This window comes from Anabrus simplex, chromosome 4 (genome assembly GCF_040414725.1).
Source record: "Anabrus simplex isolate iqAnaSimp1 chromosome 4, ASM4041472v1, whole genome shotgun sequence".
NCBI classification, from domain to species: Eukaryota; Metazoa; Arthropoda; class Insecta; order Orthoptera; family Tettigoniidae; genus Anabrus; species Anabrus simplex.
The window spans coordinates 167,635,954-167,650,166 of record NC_090268.1 but is presented as its reverse complement, the minus strand read 5'-3'; the positions used below and the strand labels follow the sequence as shown (position 1 = coordinate 167,650,166).

At 41.5% G+C, this 14,213-nt stretch overlaps 1 protein-coding gene across 1 annotated transcript in view; it reads right to left on the bottom strand.

Annotated features, from left to right (window-relative positions):
* Positions 1-13,890, bottom strand: part of LOC136872538 (rhombotin-2) — a 348,547-nt gene extending 334,657 nt beyond the window's left edge. Inside the window, exon 1 of the mRNA XM_067146339.2 lies at positions 13,433-13,890. Within this exon, the coding sequence (XP_067002440.1) occupies positions 13,433-13,890 (458 nt within the window). The remainder of the gene's footprint in view (positions 1-13,432) is intronic.
* Positions 13,891-14,213: the final 323 nt, after the last annotated feature.

Genomic DNA, 14,213 nt, shown 5'->3' with positions numbered 1-14,213 from the left:
GTTAACAAGTAAAGGAAGGGTTACAGTGATGCTGGGAACTAATATGACGGGAACCGAACAATTAAACTTCTAGTGATCAGAAAATCGGCGAAGCCTCGCTGTTTCTCGGGTGTGCATTAATTACCGGTCACGTACGAAAGCAATCCCGGAAGTCGCGGATGACAAGCTCCATTTACGAATCTCGGCTGCGTGGTATAAACGAGGAGTTTCATGGTGAATGGGGGGGAGGGGGATCCTCCTTTTCGTAGACGACTACCTGCTCATCCCAAGGTGCTCGTTCAGTGCGCGTAGTCTTCAACAACCAAACTACAACCAAGGTGTGACTAAAAACTTGCAGCATTTCAATAGGAAGAGGACTCTTCAGAGAATTCTGAGAGGAACTGAATCCCAGGAGTCATTAGAGTCATTAACGGACATTAATCTACTAGAGTCGATAACAATGCTGAGTAAATCGTGGTTAAATCGTGAAACAGGAAACAATAATTGTAGACTGCTTCCGCAAACAGGATTTTTGAAAGGTGACTCGGGAGCTTCAGAACACGAAGAGGAAGAACTCATTCTTGTTCGTGAAGAATGAGTGGTGTAACAGCAGCTTGTTAACTGCGAAGCTGATACTGAGGCTTACACAAATGTGGACTCTGATGTTATAGTGGCCGAGCCTCCTATGGATACCGTCAACGCTGCTCCCGAGCAAGAAGAGTTGTACGGTCAGCAGACAACGCGTTGAGTACAGAGTCTGTTGAATGTAAATGACAGTGTTTTCACAGCAATAAATGTTGTTGAAAAGTATGTGAAATAAAATAAGTTTAACAGTAAGAAACAGAAGAGACTACCGGATATTTTCCGAAGGTGTTAACGGAGGTATGTTTCTTGTTTTACTGTTGTATGCACTGTATCCTGTCTTTTAAATAATTACTATAATAAAAGGTTATAATTAAAATGATGCCGTAAATAGAGTTTGTATACTTTTAAATACTGTTAAAAATAATATATTCAGTATAAGCACGTAGATACACGTCTGCCTCGTTGGCTGAATGGTCAGCGGTTCAGAAGGTCCCGGGTTCGATTCCCAGCCGGGTCGGGGATTTCAATCGTTTCTGATTAATTCTTCTGGCTCGTGGATTGGGTGTAGGCTATGTGTCCGTCCCAACACTCTCCTCATCATATTCGGACAACGCACTACACTAGCGACCACCACCGGAACACGCAATAGTGATTACATCCCTCCATATAGGATAGGCGTCAGGAAGAGCATCCGGCTGTAAAACAGGGCCAAATTCACATGTGCAGTTTGCACCCGCGACCCTTCAAGTGTGGGAGAATGCGGTAGCAAAAGAAGAAGCCCATAGATACATATGATTCAATTGTGTGCAATACATGCTCAAAAACGATATTCTCTATATATTATATCGACATTTCAATAACTCGAAATAGAATTTTGCTCCCGTGTCGATTCGAGATATCGCGCTTCCACTGTATTATCCTACAGTTATACGTAACTAAGAAGACACCTGCCGTGTGGCGGTCCTTTTTCCGGGCTTCATGGAGGGAGGCCGTCGTTGTATGGTTTTATGTAGGCTGCGGTTAGCTCATGGAAGATCTACGCACTCTTACCTCCTGCAGTGTTTGTGGGAGTGTAAGTGATTGTGGGATTGGTTGTGGGAAAGTGTGGGAAAGAGTGCGGGGGAGTATCTGTGAGTGGCTGCGAATGTGGGATTGGTTCTGGGATAGTGTGGAAATGAGTGAAATTGTGGTTTTTAGAGTGACGGGAATACTGCTGATTTCATCATTCGCTTCATGTGTGGGAGTGGGTTTATTAAAGCCGTCTAAACTTCAAGTTTGCGGTGTCCTTTTTGGCTTAATAAAACCATTTTGTTTTTAAAATCATATTCAAATTTTTCCATTTAACAAATAGTTTTTAATTTTTTTCTGTTTTTTCCCTTAATTTTTTTCAGAGAGGATGATTACCTCTTAAAACAACAATCATCAGCATCGAACCAAGTTGTTCTCTATTCATTCTAAGTTCATTTGCAGTGCACAACGCATATCTTTGCGTACTTTTTGAATGCTTGCACTACTTTCTTCTATTGCCACTGTTGGGTTAGTAATAGCGCGCTGTTCTATACTTATTTGACATTCATTTGTGCAACACATTACGTTTTCTATTCTTAGTCTATTTGCACCACATTCCTTTTATTTATTCTTAGATGATTTGAACAGCACGATTATGCTGTGTTTATTCTTAGCTTGCTTCTTCAACACATTTCTACAGGATCAGAACATATTATATTGATTGGCCAGCTAATCCAGTGGCTGCAATATTACCTGCCTACTTCCCCAAGTTAATATCACTTAAAACAGGCCGACTGCGGGATCAATCCCTCCCCTGCAAGAGGCAGGGGGAGACGGGAGAAGCTGCACGCCAGCCAGCAAAGTGGCTTGGGCCCCAGGGAGAACTCAACTCTTTCTTCACTCTCATCCAAAAAGGAATTCTTTATGTTCATATCCGGACGTAGCAGCGGCTCCACTCCAATCACAGATACAACACCCATCCCCTCTATGAACATGCACAATGTGGCAGCCCGTTTACGATCAACCGAGAAAATGTTCTTTCTGCCAACTTTCAGCAGATTAGATTCGCAAATATTAACCGAGGTTACAAATCAGAGACAGTTCCTTGATGGCTCATAAGGAATGAAGTTTACGTGAGGTATTTCTGGAAATTCCCTTACTAGTTCGTACTAAGTAGCCGATTTAATTGTATCACAGTGCGTATTAGCACCTACAGTGATACCACCCGAACTGAACCTAATGGAACTACTAACTAAGTGGCCTTGCTCACGGATAGAATGATTAGTGTACTTACGGAATTCTTAATTTTGAAAATGAAATGGAACTTGTTCTGCGAGAGATTTTCCACTTGTAACTCCCAACTAATTACACTCTGGAGTCCTCGTTGTGGCTGGTGGCGGTAGAATACATCTACTCTGTCTCCTGCCTGTCGTAAAGGCGACTGAACGAGTAAATCGCAAGAAACAGTGTTGACGACAAGCAAGAATGAAATTGCCCTAACATTACCAAGCGTTTACCCTAAATTACCCTAGATATAAATAAATACACAAATCTTTATTCAGTGTATTATACTGAATACTTTTAATTTCCAGGGTGGTTTTCACCCGGACTCAGCGAGGGATCCCTCCATTTACCGCCTTAAGGGCAGTGTCCTGGAACGTAAAATATTTGGTCGGGAATACAACAGGGGAGGAGTAGAAGTCCCTCACCCAGGCGGCCTCACCTGCTATGCTGAACAGAGCTCTAGTGGGGGACGGGAAGATTGGAAGTGTTACGCAAGGAAGAGGGAAGGAAACGGCCGTGGCCTTAAGTTAGGTACCATCCCGTCATTTGCCTGGACGAGAAGTGGGAAACCTCGGAGAAGAATTTTAAGGATGGCTGAGATGAGGATCGAACCCTTCCTCTACACATTTGACCTCCCGAGGCTGAGTAGACCCCATTGCAGTCCTCGTATAACTTTTTTCAAATTTCGTGGCAGAGCCGGGAATCGAATCCAGGCCAACGGATCACAGTAACCAGTAGACCAGAGAGATGGACTAAATACATAAATACAAAACTAATATTAATTCGCACCTATTCTCGAGGTTGTCGGATCGAAACGTTTTCTGTGTCTGTAATTTAAACTGAGTGTTACATAGCACAAATTTTACATCATTATTTCCGTTAATTACCATTAATATTTAATACATTTTTAAATTTAAAATTAAGAGATATGTCATCGCTTCGTCAATGTTCATGAACCTTCGCCTCACACTTTTATCTCTGTTTATCAAATCAATAGACACAATAAATGCAATTATTCATACAAAACATGGTGTTCAGTACTGTGTTAAATATAAAAACTCAAGAAAACTGTTGCAGCAGAACTGTACATAAAGTAAGAGTGTATTCTGCCCGAAGGCAGGTCCAAACCTCCGCAGAGGTGTGCCTGAGCCGGAGTTTACGTACGGTAGGGTGGCCAGTTCCTTTTTTTTCCACCACAGAAATTCGAAATAGTGGTTACATCCCTCCACAAAGGGTTGATGTCAGGAAGGGCCTTCGACCTTAAAACAGAGGCAAATCAACATTTGCGACATACTTCCCACCCGCGACCCCACAGTTATTGGAAAAGTGGTAGAAGAAGAAGAGGAAGAATTTATTTAATTAATGTATTTATTTATTCTAATGTTAACGCTCAAGAAATGTTTTCCTACACAGAGAACTGTTCGTTGAAATAAAAGAAACACTATTCACAATATATAAATGTAGTAGTAGTAGTAGTAGTAGTAGTAGTAGTAGTATAGTAAGCATTTGCATAGCTCCCTTTTCTAGCTTACGTCCAGACCTGTACAACAATGCATTCAGACACATCAAAACCCCATCCATATCGAACCTCTGTCCTTGGGGACAGGAGATTAATTATACCCAACCACCTCCGCCCTTGCGGAGGACTGCACAATCGATTGCTAGTTTTGCAGGTATTTTTTTCTCAGAAAGAAAGTTCTGTGTTGTTAAAGCAGGGATATTGGGACTTGTGTTTGTGCAGCCCAGGCCGATGCCTCCTCGAATACGACAGCATCGCTTTCACTTTAATTCCAGTGATGGCTCAGCTCGTATACGTCTAAGTAATGCACTTCTCAAGAAAATTTATAAATGGGTATAAATTTTACGAACGGTTTATGGGAGGCTGTAGTGAGATCCATTATCTCTGATTGAACAGTTCAGGCTACTGGGTCCCACGCTGTCGTCCAGAGCATTAATACCGTCATGACTAAGCCTCGCTTCGGAGTCTAAGGCACTTTTAGACATATAGAAATATCCACTCGAAATTTAGCATTATGTACCTGAAATACTAATTGATAAAAAAACGGAATTTACACACTGAAATTTGCTTCTGCCAGTTCAAATGGCAAACAAGCCCCATGGCGGAAGAGCCCCGAAGGGCCACGGTGTGCAGCTCGGCCCGGAGGCCAGCAGTTTATGAGGTGTCGCAAGGTGATTCTCCCTCCCCGGGGCCAGTTTGACTATTATCCGTTGTCAGAAGAACTCGGAACGCTCATAAACACCTCGTAAGCCAACAACACGAATGTGTTACACTTAAGCACATCAACCACCACATATCTCATCAGGCATTGAGCCCACTTCCTTGGGAAGTAGGACTAAACGACAACTAAAATGAGGTCTGCTTCTTCTCTCCTTTATTGCCAGAGATGCTCATTCTTAGATATTACTGAAACTTCATGTTAAATCAGCAATGTGTCGGTCTAAATGACACACTTGATAGACGGCTGGCGTTCTGAGCTCGCGGTCGTTGGTTCGATATTTGGTGGAACTCGAATACGCCGGCCGAGTGTCAGTAGATTTACCAGCACGTAGAGGAATTCCTGCGCGGCAGAATATGAAGCTATTCGACGTCTCCGAAAGCCGTAAAACTGTCCCTTATTATTATTATTATTATTATTATTATTATTATTATTATTATTATTATTATTATTATTATCGTTTAGGGCCATTAAAGACCTCGTTACATAGCTGTTACTCATTTTAAAAACGTTTTTTGAAGCCCAGAATCCCTGCATTCTTTCCGTGGCAACCTGCGGCATTTCCGACATCCAACCACTGCTCCGCTTAGTGCTTTAAGGAAGTCCTTGAAGTTTTTGATTTGTAATCGGTACTGTGCTCGATTTGAGATGTCGTCTCGCCTTAGTCCAGCTTTTTGGGAGTCCTTCCTCACCTCCTGGAAACACTTGTCAGAAACTTTGGGTCTACAATAAAGTGTCAATCACATTCCATCCATTCTGAAAAGGTGTCCATAGAATTCCCGTCTTCTGCTCCTAATACACTCCATGAGTCGTTAATTTTCCCGATATAGTTCTTCGTGTCCCATTAACCTATACTGTCCATTTAGAATTTTTTGGACCCATTATCTTGCGTTGAATTTTTCTCTCCGCCCTCTCAGCGCTTCTTAGACGAGATTTCCCAGTCATTCGGAAGTACTCGGTGCCATATACTGTAGATATTCCGGTTTAAACACAGTGTTGTACTGGCTGATCTTCGTCTTATTTACCAGCTTTCTTCTTATAAAGGTTCTGAGTTTACGGAAAGCAGTGACCAACTTTTCTCGCCTGCTGTTTTGGCTTGCCTTTCACATGCCTTCATTTAGACAATCCCGCCGAGGTATCCGAAACTCGCAACTCTCTCAATCCTACCATGCCTTGTCTTTAGGTGATGAAGTGCTGTTTTCATGTTTGTCATGAACTATTATTTAAAGGAAATCTGGACCCTATAGCAGTGTCTATATTTCTGAACAATACTGCTAGGTCATCAGCGAATGCTAGGCAATTGATCTTGTCACCGCTCGTCGGTCCTCCGATGAGCAGTTTGTTTAATAAAGCTTTATTGGGAAGTTGTTCTTCCAATTCATGGGCAGCATTCTCCGAAACACAGTTGAAGAGAACTGGTAACAACACATTAACCTGTCCGACACGTTTTGAGAGAGAGTGTGTTAAGGTTTATCTGATGTCTGTTGTTTTCAGGTCCACGTTAATTGTTTCGTTATGCCCATGCGAGGAGCGCGCTGAAACTTGTTCACTGGCTCGACGACTTGCGCCTTCCTGTTCTTCCAAAATCCCTTCATGAACACACTGTGTTGCCTCTTCCGTTCTTCTGACCACTCTGTACCAGTCCTGCTGCACGTTTTCACCCCAAATGCTTGTTTATTTATTTATTTATTTATTTATTTATTTATGTCCCGGAGACTTCGCAGTTTCTCATGATGTCTTTCCCGATGTTCAGTTCATTGAGGTCCCTTCTTGTTTCTTCGAGTCAATTTGTTCTCCTGTTTTGGAAATTTATTACATTGAATAATATTCTTGCGAGTCTATTAATAACCATTTTAAAAATGTGTCCGAAAAATTCAAATTCTCCTCCGTACAGTATTGATGAAACTATCTGTGTGACTACAGAAGTCTGCACTTCGCGTTTAGATCCAAATTCACCGAGATCGATAGCTGCAGTCGCTTAAGTGCGGCCAGTATCCAGTATTTGGGAGATAGTACGTTCGAACCCCACTGTCGGCAGCCCTGAAGATGGTTTTCCGTGGTTTCCCATTTTCACACCAGGCAAATGCTGGGGCTGTTCCTTAATGAAGGCCACGGCCGCTTCCTTCCCACTCCCAGGCCTTTACTATCCCATCGTCGCCATAAGACCTATCTGTGTCGGTGCGACGTAAAGCAACTAGCAAAAAATAGATCCAAATTCCTTTTTCTTGTTTGGGGCCGAAAATTGTCCTAATAATTTTACGTTCTTGTTTTTCAATATCTACAATTTTAGAATGACCTCCTAAAGTTAAACTTGCTGATGCTTATAGAAATTCCGGTAAGATTAATGTTTTATAATGTTTCAATTTAACATTACGTGATATTACTCGTTTATAGTTGTGATCTCATGTAAGTTTGAAGGCCCTCTGAAGTTTTGAGGCCCTTTCTGTATTGGCCAAACTGTTGTTTTCAACAACAAAAGAAACAAAATTCTGTGCTCGCTTGTATCGGCCATTTTCTATCTCACGCACCTTATTTTCGCACGTCACAAACGCCAGTGAGCATTACTAAAATAAGTATTGGAATACGTCACATTCCAGACAGACATGAAGACAGCAGTGATTTGGACATGCCTTACCCGCCGAGTATCATCTACTGTATTGGAAATTCCTGGGAATGGGAGCTTCAAATCCAATGCATGATCCAATATTACATGTGCTGAACGTATGGCCAAACGAAATGTATTATTTAATATTGGTGCGACCTTTGGAGTGTGAGGGGAAGCGTGACGCTACACACGAAGAGCACACCTGGGTAAGGAGACGTGTGATGAGAGCCGTTACGAAGCGATTATCTAGAATGCGGATTGTAGTTCAGTAAAAGATCAAAATGTAGGATATATTTGGCGAGTAGTCTGCTCTGCGGCTATGTAGGGTATGCTGAGTATTCAGCTCGAAGTTTGGTTTGATCCTCAACAGCTCCGCCATCAACGTCACTGAAGAAGGGAACTAGGGAAATGAGGAGCGAGGTAGTTTTCCTCACCGAGAGTTGCAATCAATTGTAGGAGATAAAGTCCAGGGAATCTTAATCCTTTTCCCTTTTTCTGCCAAGGCCGAAAGACAACTTGTGATCGACCTCCTACCACGCACCATAACCTCATCATTTTAATGTTATATTTAAAATTTGCCTTAGTTGGTGCATTTAAATGTTGTATATAGATACGCCTTATGTTCTACAAACGTCAAGCTGGCCTACTTTCTCGTGTATCATACCCTAACTATTGTTACCTTCTCTGTTTTGCTTTCATTGTTTTACCTGTTGACAATTTAGCTTTCAACATTAATCCTTGTATTTGCTGTCATGTGTTTTATATTTCAACTAGTCATAGTTTAACACTTGTCTTGCAGGTGCTATCATGTGTTATATATTGCTATTCGATTAGTTGCATTTTGCTCAATTGATTTGTTGGCTGATGACGACGCGCAATGAGCGTCGAAACTAATACCAACCTTCTCTAGACGTTATGTGATATATATTCACATCAATAAACATTCATGGTATTGAAAAGGTGGACCTTTAACATTTTCATTTTACTGTAATGGAGGGTTAACAGAGTGACAACCGGTCGGATTCGAGCCAATGAAAGAGCAAAGGTTTTTCAAACGCCTCGCCTTGTATGCTGGAGTGAAGACAAATCAGAACTGCACTAAGATGTTCCAAATTTATAATTCCTAGTTGAATGAACAGAAATAAACATGATATATTTCAAAATATTGAGTGTGACTTGATAGAATCCGATGATGCTCTTTTAAGAACGAAACATGTAAATCTTTGTCTAATAGTGATTTTTTTACAGGTATATTTACAGTATATTGCAATTTTTTGTTCGGCAGACTGAAAGCTTTTAAGTTATATTTATATAAAAATGTGTATTAAGACGAACAGGAACATCCAGCCTCTGAGCTAGAGGAATTTATCAGACGCTAGTAAAAAAGCCCAACCCGACCGGGAGTCGAACCGACGGTCCTCTGAACCGAAGACACCTGTACCAACCATTCTAGCAAACAACAGTGCTAACATATTTGTACCATATTTATACGCGTACAAATTAATTTTTATTTACAGACTACAGATATTATTTTCTAATAAGCAATTAAAAAGTGTAACCATAATTTCAACAGCGCGAGAGAGGAAGACATGAAATATTTTAGGCCTTCTCGGTTCACTAATGAGCACTAATAAGTGCTCTTGAATTTGAAATTGCTTCTCCGCGGGAGATATGAAGAATCACGTCAGTAAAACTATATTACACGGCCCTAAGTGTGATAGAATGGTAGGGTCTATATCCAGCCGTTTCTTCACATAAGCCGTGAAAATTCACGAATTAGCTGAAAGTAAAAAGGGAAAAATATACAACTCAGCACTAAGTGGTATAAAGTGTTTACGTAATTTCTTCCCATGAGCCATCATAAATTACGATTGAGTGGAAGGTAAAATAAATCATTCCATCACAGAACAAATAGTAGGATTGAGTGGTAATCACTATACCTGGTTCTTTCTTCACTTGAGACATGAAGAACCACGTTAAGTGTCTGTCTGTTAGGTCATCAGCCCAGAGGCTGGTTGGATCCTCAAACAGCAGTACCAAAGGTTATGCGGTTATAAGGAAACCGCAAAAACCAATGGCAGCACCAAAATGAGGCGTACTAGGCAAGACGAGGAGTGAGGTAGTTTGCCATTGCTTTCCTCACTAGGTCAGAAAGTGCTATTGCAGCACGACTGACCCTATGAGCAACACCTTTCATAACACTCAGATGCACTAGTCGTGCTCTGAATGTCATTACTCAGCACTACCCATACCCCACCAGCACCTTCCATATTGTCACAGCCATGGATGAGACTGGGACTTCGGTGGAAGCTACACTTTACTCTGGCCTGTGCCAAGAGATGGATACAAAAGTACTGTATCCATCATGAAATGGCAGCAGGCAATCACGTTAAGTAAACAAGCATAAAATAACGAAAACGAGGTTTCTGATAACTTACACGATGCAGTAATCAATATGTTCAATACGTTTCTTACTTTTTTATTTACACTGTTTATGCCCACACTGGAGCATTAAAATAAACCTTATACGATAACATCTTCAAAAAATAAGTACATAAAATACGTTCATTTTTTAAACTTGATAATTTCTTATTTTCCCAAAACTTTTTCTTTCAAGACGATCATGCAGCCCGTTCTTCTAGTGATATAACATACTGCTTACGTTTTGACGTTTTAAGTGATAGTTTCGTATATTGTTTACGATCTTCTTGTCTTCTTTTTTTGATTTGCTCTGTAGTAATTTTCAATTCATCCAAATCCATATGTATTTCTTTAAACTAGGTTTTTTTGTTTGTTTTACTATTCCAAAAGAAATCAACAAGCTGTTTTAGGAGTCTAAAATTTGGCAAACGGTACATGTGTCCAAAAACGCAATCTTCCGTTTTCTCATCGTGTCAATAATTGATTCAATTTCCTTGTAAATTACTGAATTGGGTAAAGGTCTCCACTGGCCATCAACCTGATTGTTTCTTTAATGCTATTTGTTCGGGGCGTCGACCTAGAGAGATATTTTCCCCCTACTTGCACCATGTGATATGAACCTGCGCGTAATTGGAATGGATGAAGTGTAGAGTGTTGAATGTGAGGAAGGGAACGTTAAGGACGACACAAACACAAGTCCCCAGGCCAGGGATATTAATCATTTACAATTAAAAAACCCTGACCCAGCCGGGAATCAAACCCGGGGTGCCGGGTGACAGGCGGACGCGTTGCCTCGTACACCTCGCGGCCGGACAAGTTTTTTATAAGTAAGTCCGGAGAATTCTTCTATCCACTTTCTTATATGTATTGTAAAATAATCATTAGTGGCCCAAGGACACTTCTTGTGGTATTCCGAAATAATTTTCAGTTTATAATCATCTTCTGCATTATGTCATGATGTGAAGAATAGGTGGTGTAATAACTTATAATTCATAGGATAATGTCTTCCTTTTACCGTCAATGTCAACGGAACAAAAAAGAAAGATTTACTTCATACAGGAAAAAATTATGTCCATATGCGTTCCAATAAAAGGAAATCCTGGGAGATTATATTATATTTTGTCGGATTCTTTTGAGGGTTATTATTATTATTATTATTTTAATGTAAATTGGTTATAATCCTAGCCATGCTTCGGTTTTTCTTTCATGTGTCAGAACCGTCTGTTAACACTGGTCGCCACACTTGCCAGATCGAGTTCGAGATGCCATTAGCAGTCCCGCTGCCCTTCAGAACATCATTGAAGACTGCGGGTTATCAAAAAGTATACTGTGTTTTACTCACGGCTGCACAACTTGTGGAATACTCCAAAGGGGGCAACTTGAACAGCTTAACTGGCGTAGCATCTATTTCTTTACACACGTTCACAGACTGAATGGACAGTTTGAAATTTACAATGATGGGTCTTTTGCTTTTTTCCGCTGGTGAAGGTTAGCAGACTACACCCCAATCTGTCGCTGTTGGTTCCTTGTTATCCTATTCCGTAGACAGCCGCTTCTATTTCAGCTGAGATGGATGGCATTTTAGGGTATTTAAAACTTCACGCTGGGCAAACGCCGGTTTTTACCTGTGTTAAGGTCACATAACTGCCCTTCTCGGAGGCCTGGGTTAGATTTCCGATACTGACAGAGATTTAAGATTCGCATGAGTTATAAGGTATACGCAACACCCTACTTGGGGGTGTGCCCATAACGGGCTGCATCACCTCGAGAAACATTGTCCGGCTCCACGCTTAAATGGTTAGCGAGCTGCTTTTTCGTCATAGGGGTATGGGTTCGATTCCCGACTGGGTCGGGAATCTTAACCCTCATTTGTTAATTCCGCTGGCACGGGGGCTTGTTGTATGTGTCGCCTTCATCATCATTTCATCCTCATTATGACGCACAAATCGCTGCGCAAGTCAAATCAAAATACTGCACCTGGCGAGCCGAACATATCCTAGGACACTCCTGGCACTAAAAGCCATACGCCATTTCCATTATTTTTTTTATCTCGAGGAATATGAGGACCCGAGTTAAGAACACTTTCTTTACATTCTTCCACGGCAGAGTCATCAAAACTTCGATGTATTTGCAGGATGAAAATGAGATGATTTGGAGAGCCGCATTAAATCAGTCTACAGTCTGATTACCCAAACAGCAATTTAATTCTCAACTTACTCTTCAATACGCTAGGTTCAAAGTATCGTATACATACCAGAATAAATTACAATCTATTGTTAAAAAATCCTGCCTTAACTTCTGTCGAACCGTGATATTTCAAACTCGACATAGAAAATTCGACTTGTGGAGATCATAGACATTTTTTCAAAACTCACATTACCAAATACAGTCGCGCTAAGAGGATTAGCGCATGCTACTCTATGTTCCTCACATTTAATATTTTATCGACAATTTTAATTTTTATCAAAATCCTATTGATAGTCTCAACAAATATTATACCCATGGATTAAATTCTTTCTGAAAATAGTATACTTGCGATTAACTTCTACAATACCGTGCGCTCATTCTGTTTTGGTAACGCTCGTTGTCGACACTGGAAGTTTACACTTTCAGCATAATGCACACACTGAACAAACAGACGCACTGAAATATTCCCACGAATTGAAATGAAGAATTTTGTTTCCAGCAAGTTCAATGGTTACTCTTCCCTGCATGGTGACACAGAGACTATGAGCGTGTTTACCGCCGGAGATTTTGAAGGACTTCCAGGGAGTGTGGTTTACACCTTCTCGCTTTTAATATTTTGATTCAGAAGTATTTTAGGAATGTACTGTTCAAGATACTGAAGACGAGTAGGCAAATATTTATTTCTAAAAAAATTAAAAGCATTTTAATCGATTTAGGGATTTAGAAATGATAAGAATATAGGCATACGTTCTAACGTTAATTTAGGCATTTTTAGGCACTGCACGTCCACCGTTTTTAAGGTTGGAAATATATGAAATGTGTAAGTACAACTTCATTTCAAGTTCTCTCTTCAGGAATAAAATATGATTTTGCCTAAAAGATGAGGTCTAATAATAACTAGACACGTGATATTCATAGGGAGATTACTCACAATCCAAACATATTTAGGGAGTAATTGTGTGCCGTCTAGCCCGCTGCGTTGGTCGATAGGGAGAGTTGTGTAAGTAGTAGGGGTTCCCCTAAAATTCATGCAAATCTTATTGCAGCACTGCGGACTTTTCACTCATGAGTTATTTCTAGATAAGAATGCGGGTCGTGATACTGAGGAATGCGATAGGTACAGTACCTGATGTAGTCTGTCTTGCAGAGTATCATGTTGGCCTTGGTGAAGCAGGAGCCGCCGATATCCGCCAGCATGGCCCCGCAGCACGAACACTTGAGACAGCCGTTGTGCCAGTAGCGATCGAGTGCGTGGAGCAGGAACCGCTCCATGATCTTCCCTCCGCAGCCCGCGCACACCTTCACCGTGGGGCAGTTATTGTTGTTGTTATTGTTGTTGTTACTGTTGGCGTGGTGGTGCGCACCGAACGGCGCATGCGCGTGCGGGTGCTCGTGGTGCTGGCCGGGCCCCTGCTGGTGGTGGTGATGGTGGTGAGGTCCCCCGGGATGGGGGCCCAACACGTGGCCGTTGCTCATGGGGCCGTGCGGATGACCCTGCGGAGGATGGCCGTGGTAGTTGTTATTGTCGGGCGGCGGAGAGTGGGGGGACGTTAGCTCCGTGTAGGGGTGGTAGTGGGGGTTCATGGTGGTCACTGTACTGGCGGCCAGCTTGACGGTGAGCGGTCACTAGCCTGCAACAGACAAACACATCATAACTAAAGGCAACCAACTAATGAAGTACTAACCAACATACACAATCAACGGTTTGAATACCGGTGAGGGTGATTATTGTTTTAAGAGGAAGTACAACTAGGCAACCATCCTCTATACAGGATGGTCGGAAAAAAACGTGAACCTGGTATATGAGGGTTGAAGGGTTATTCGTACTAATAAATAATTGAAAAAATTAAATACGTCGCGCCGTTGCCATTTCATCAGCTGCCGAAGTTAGCCAATCAGATCGCTTC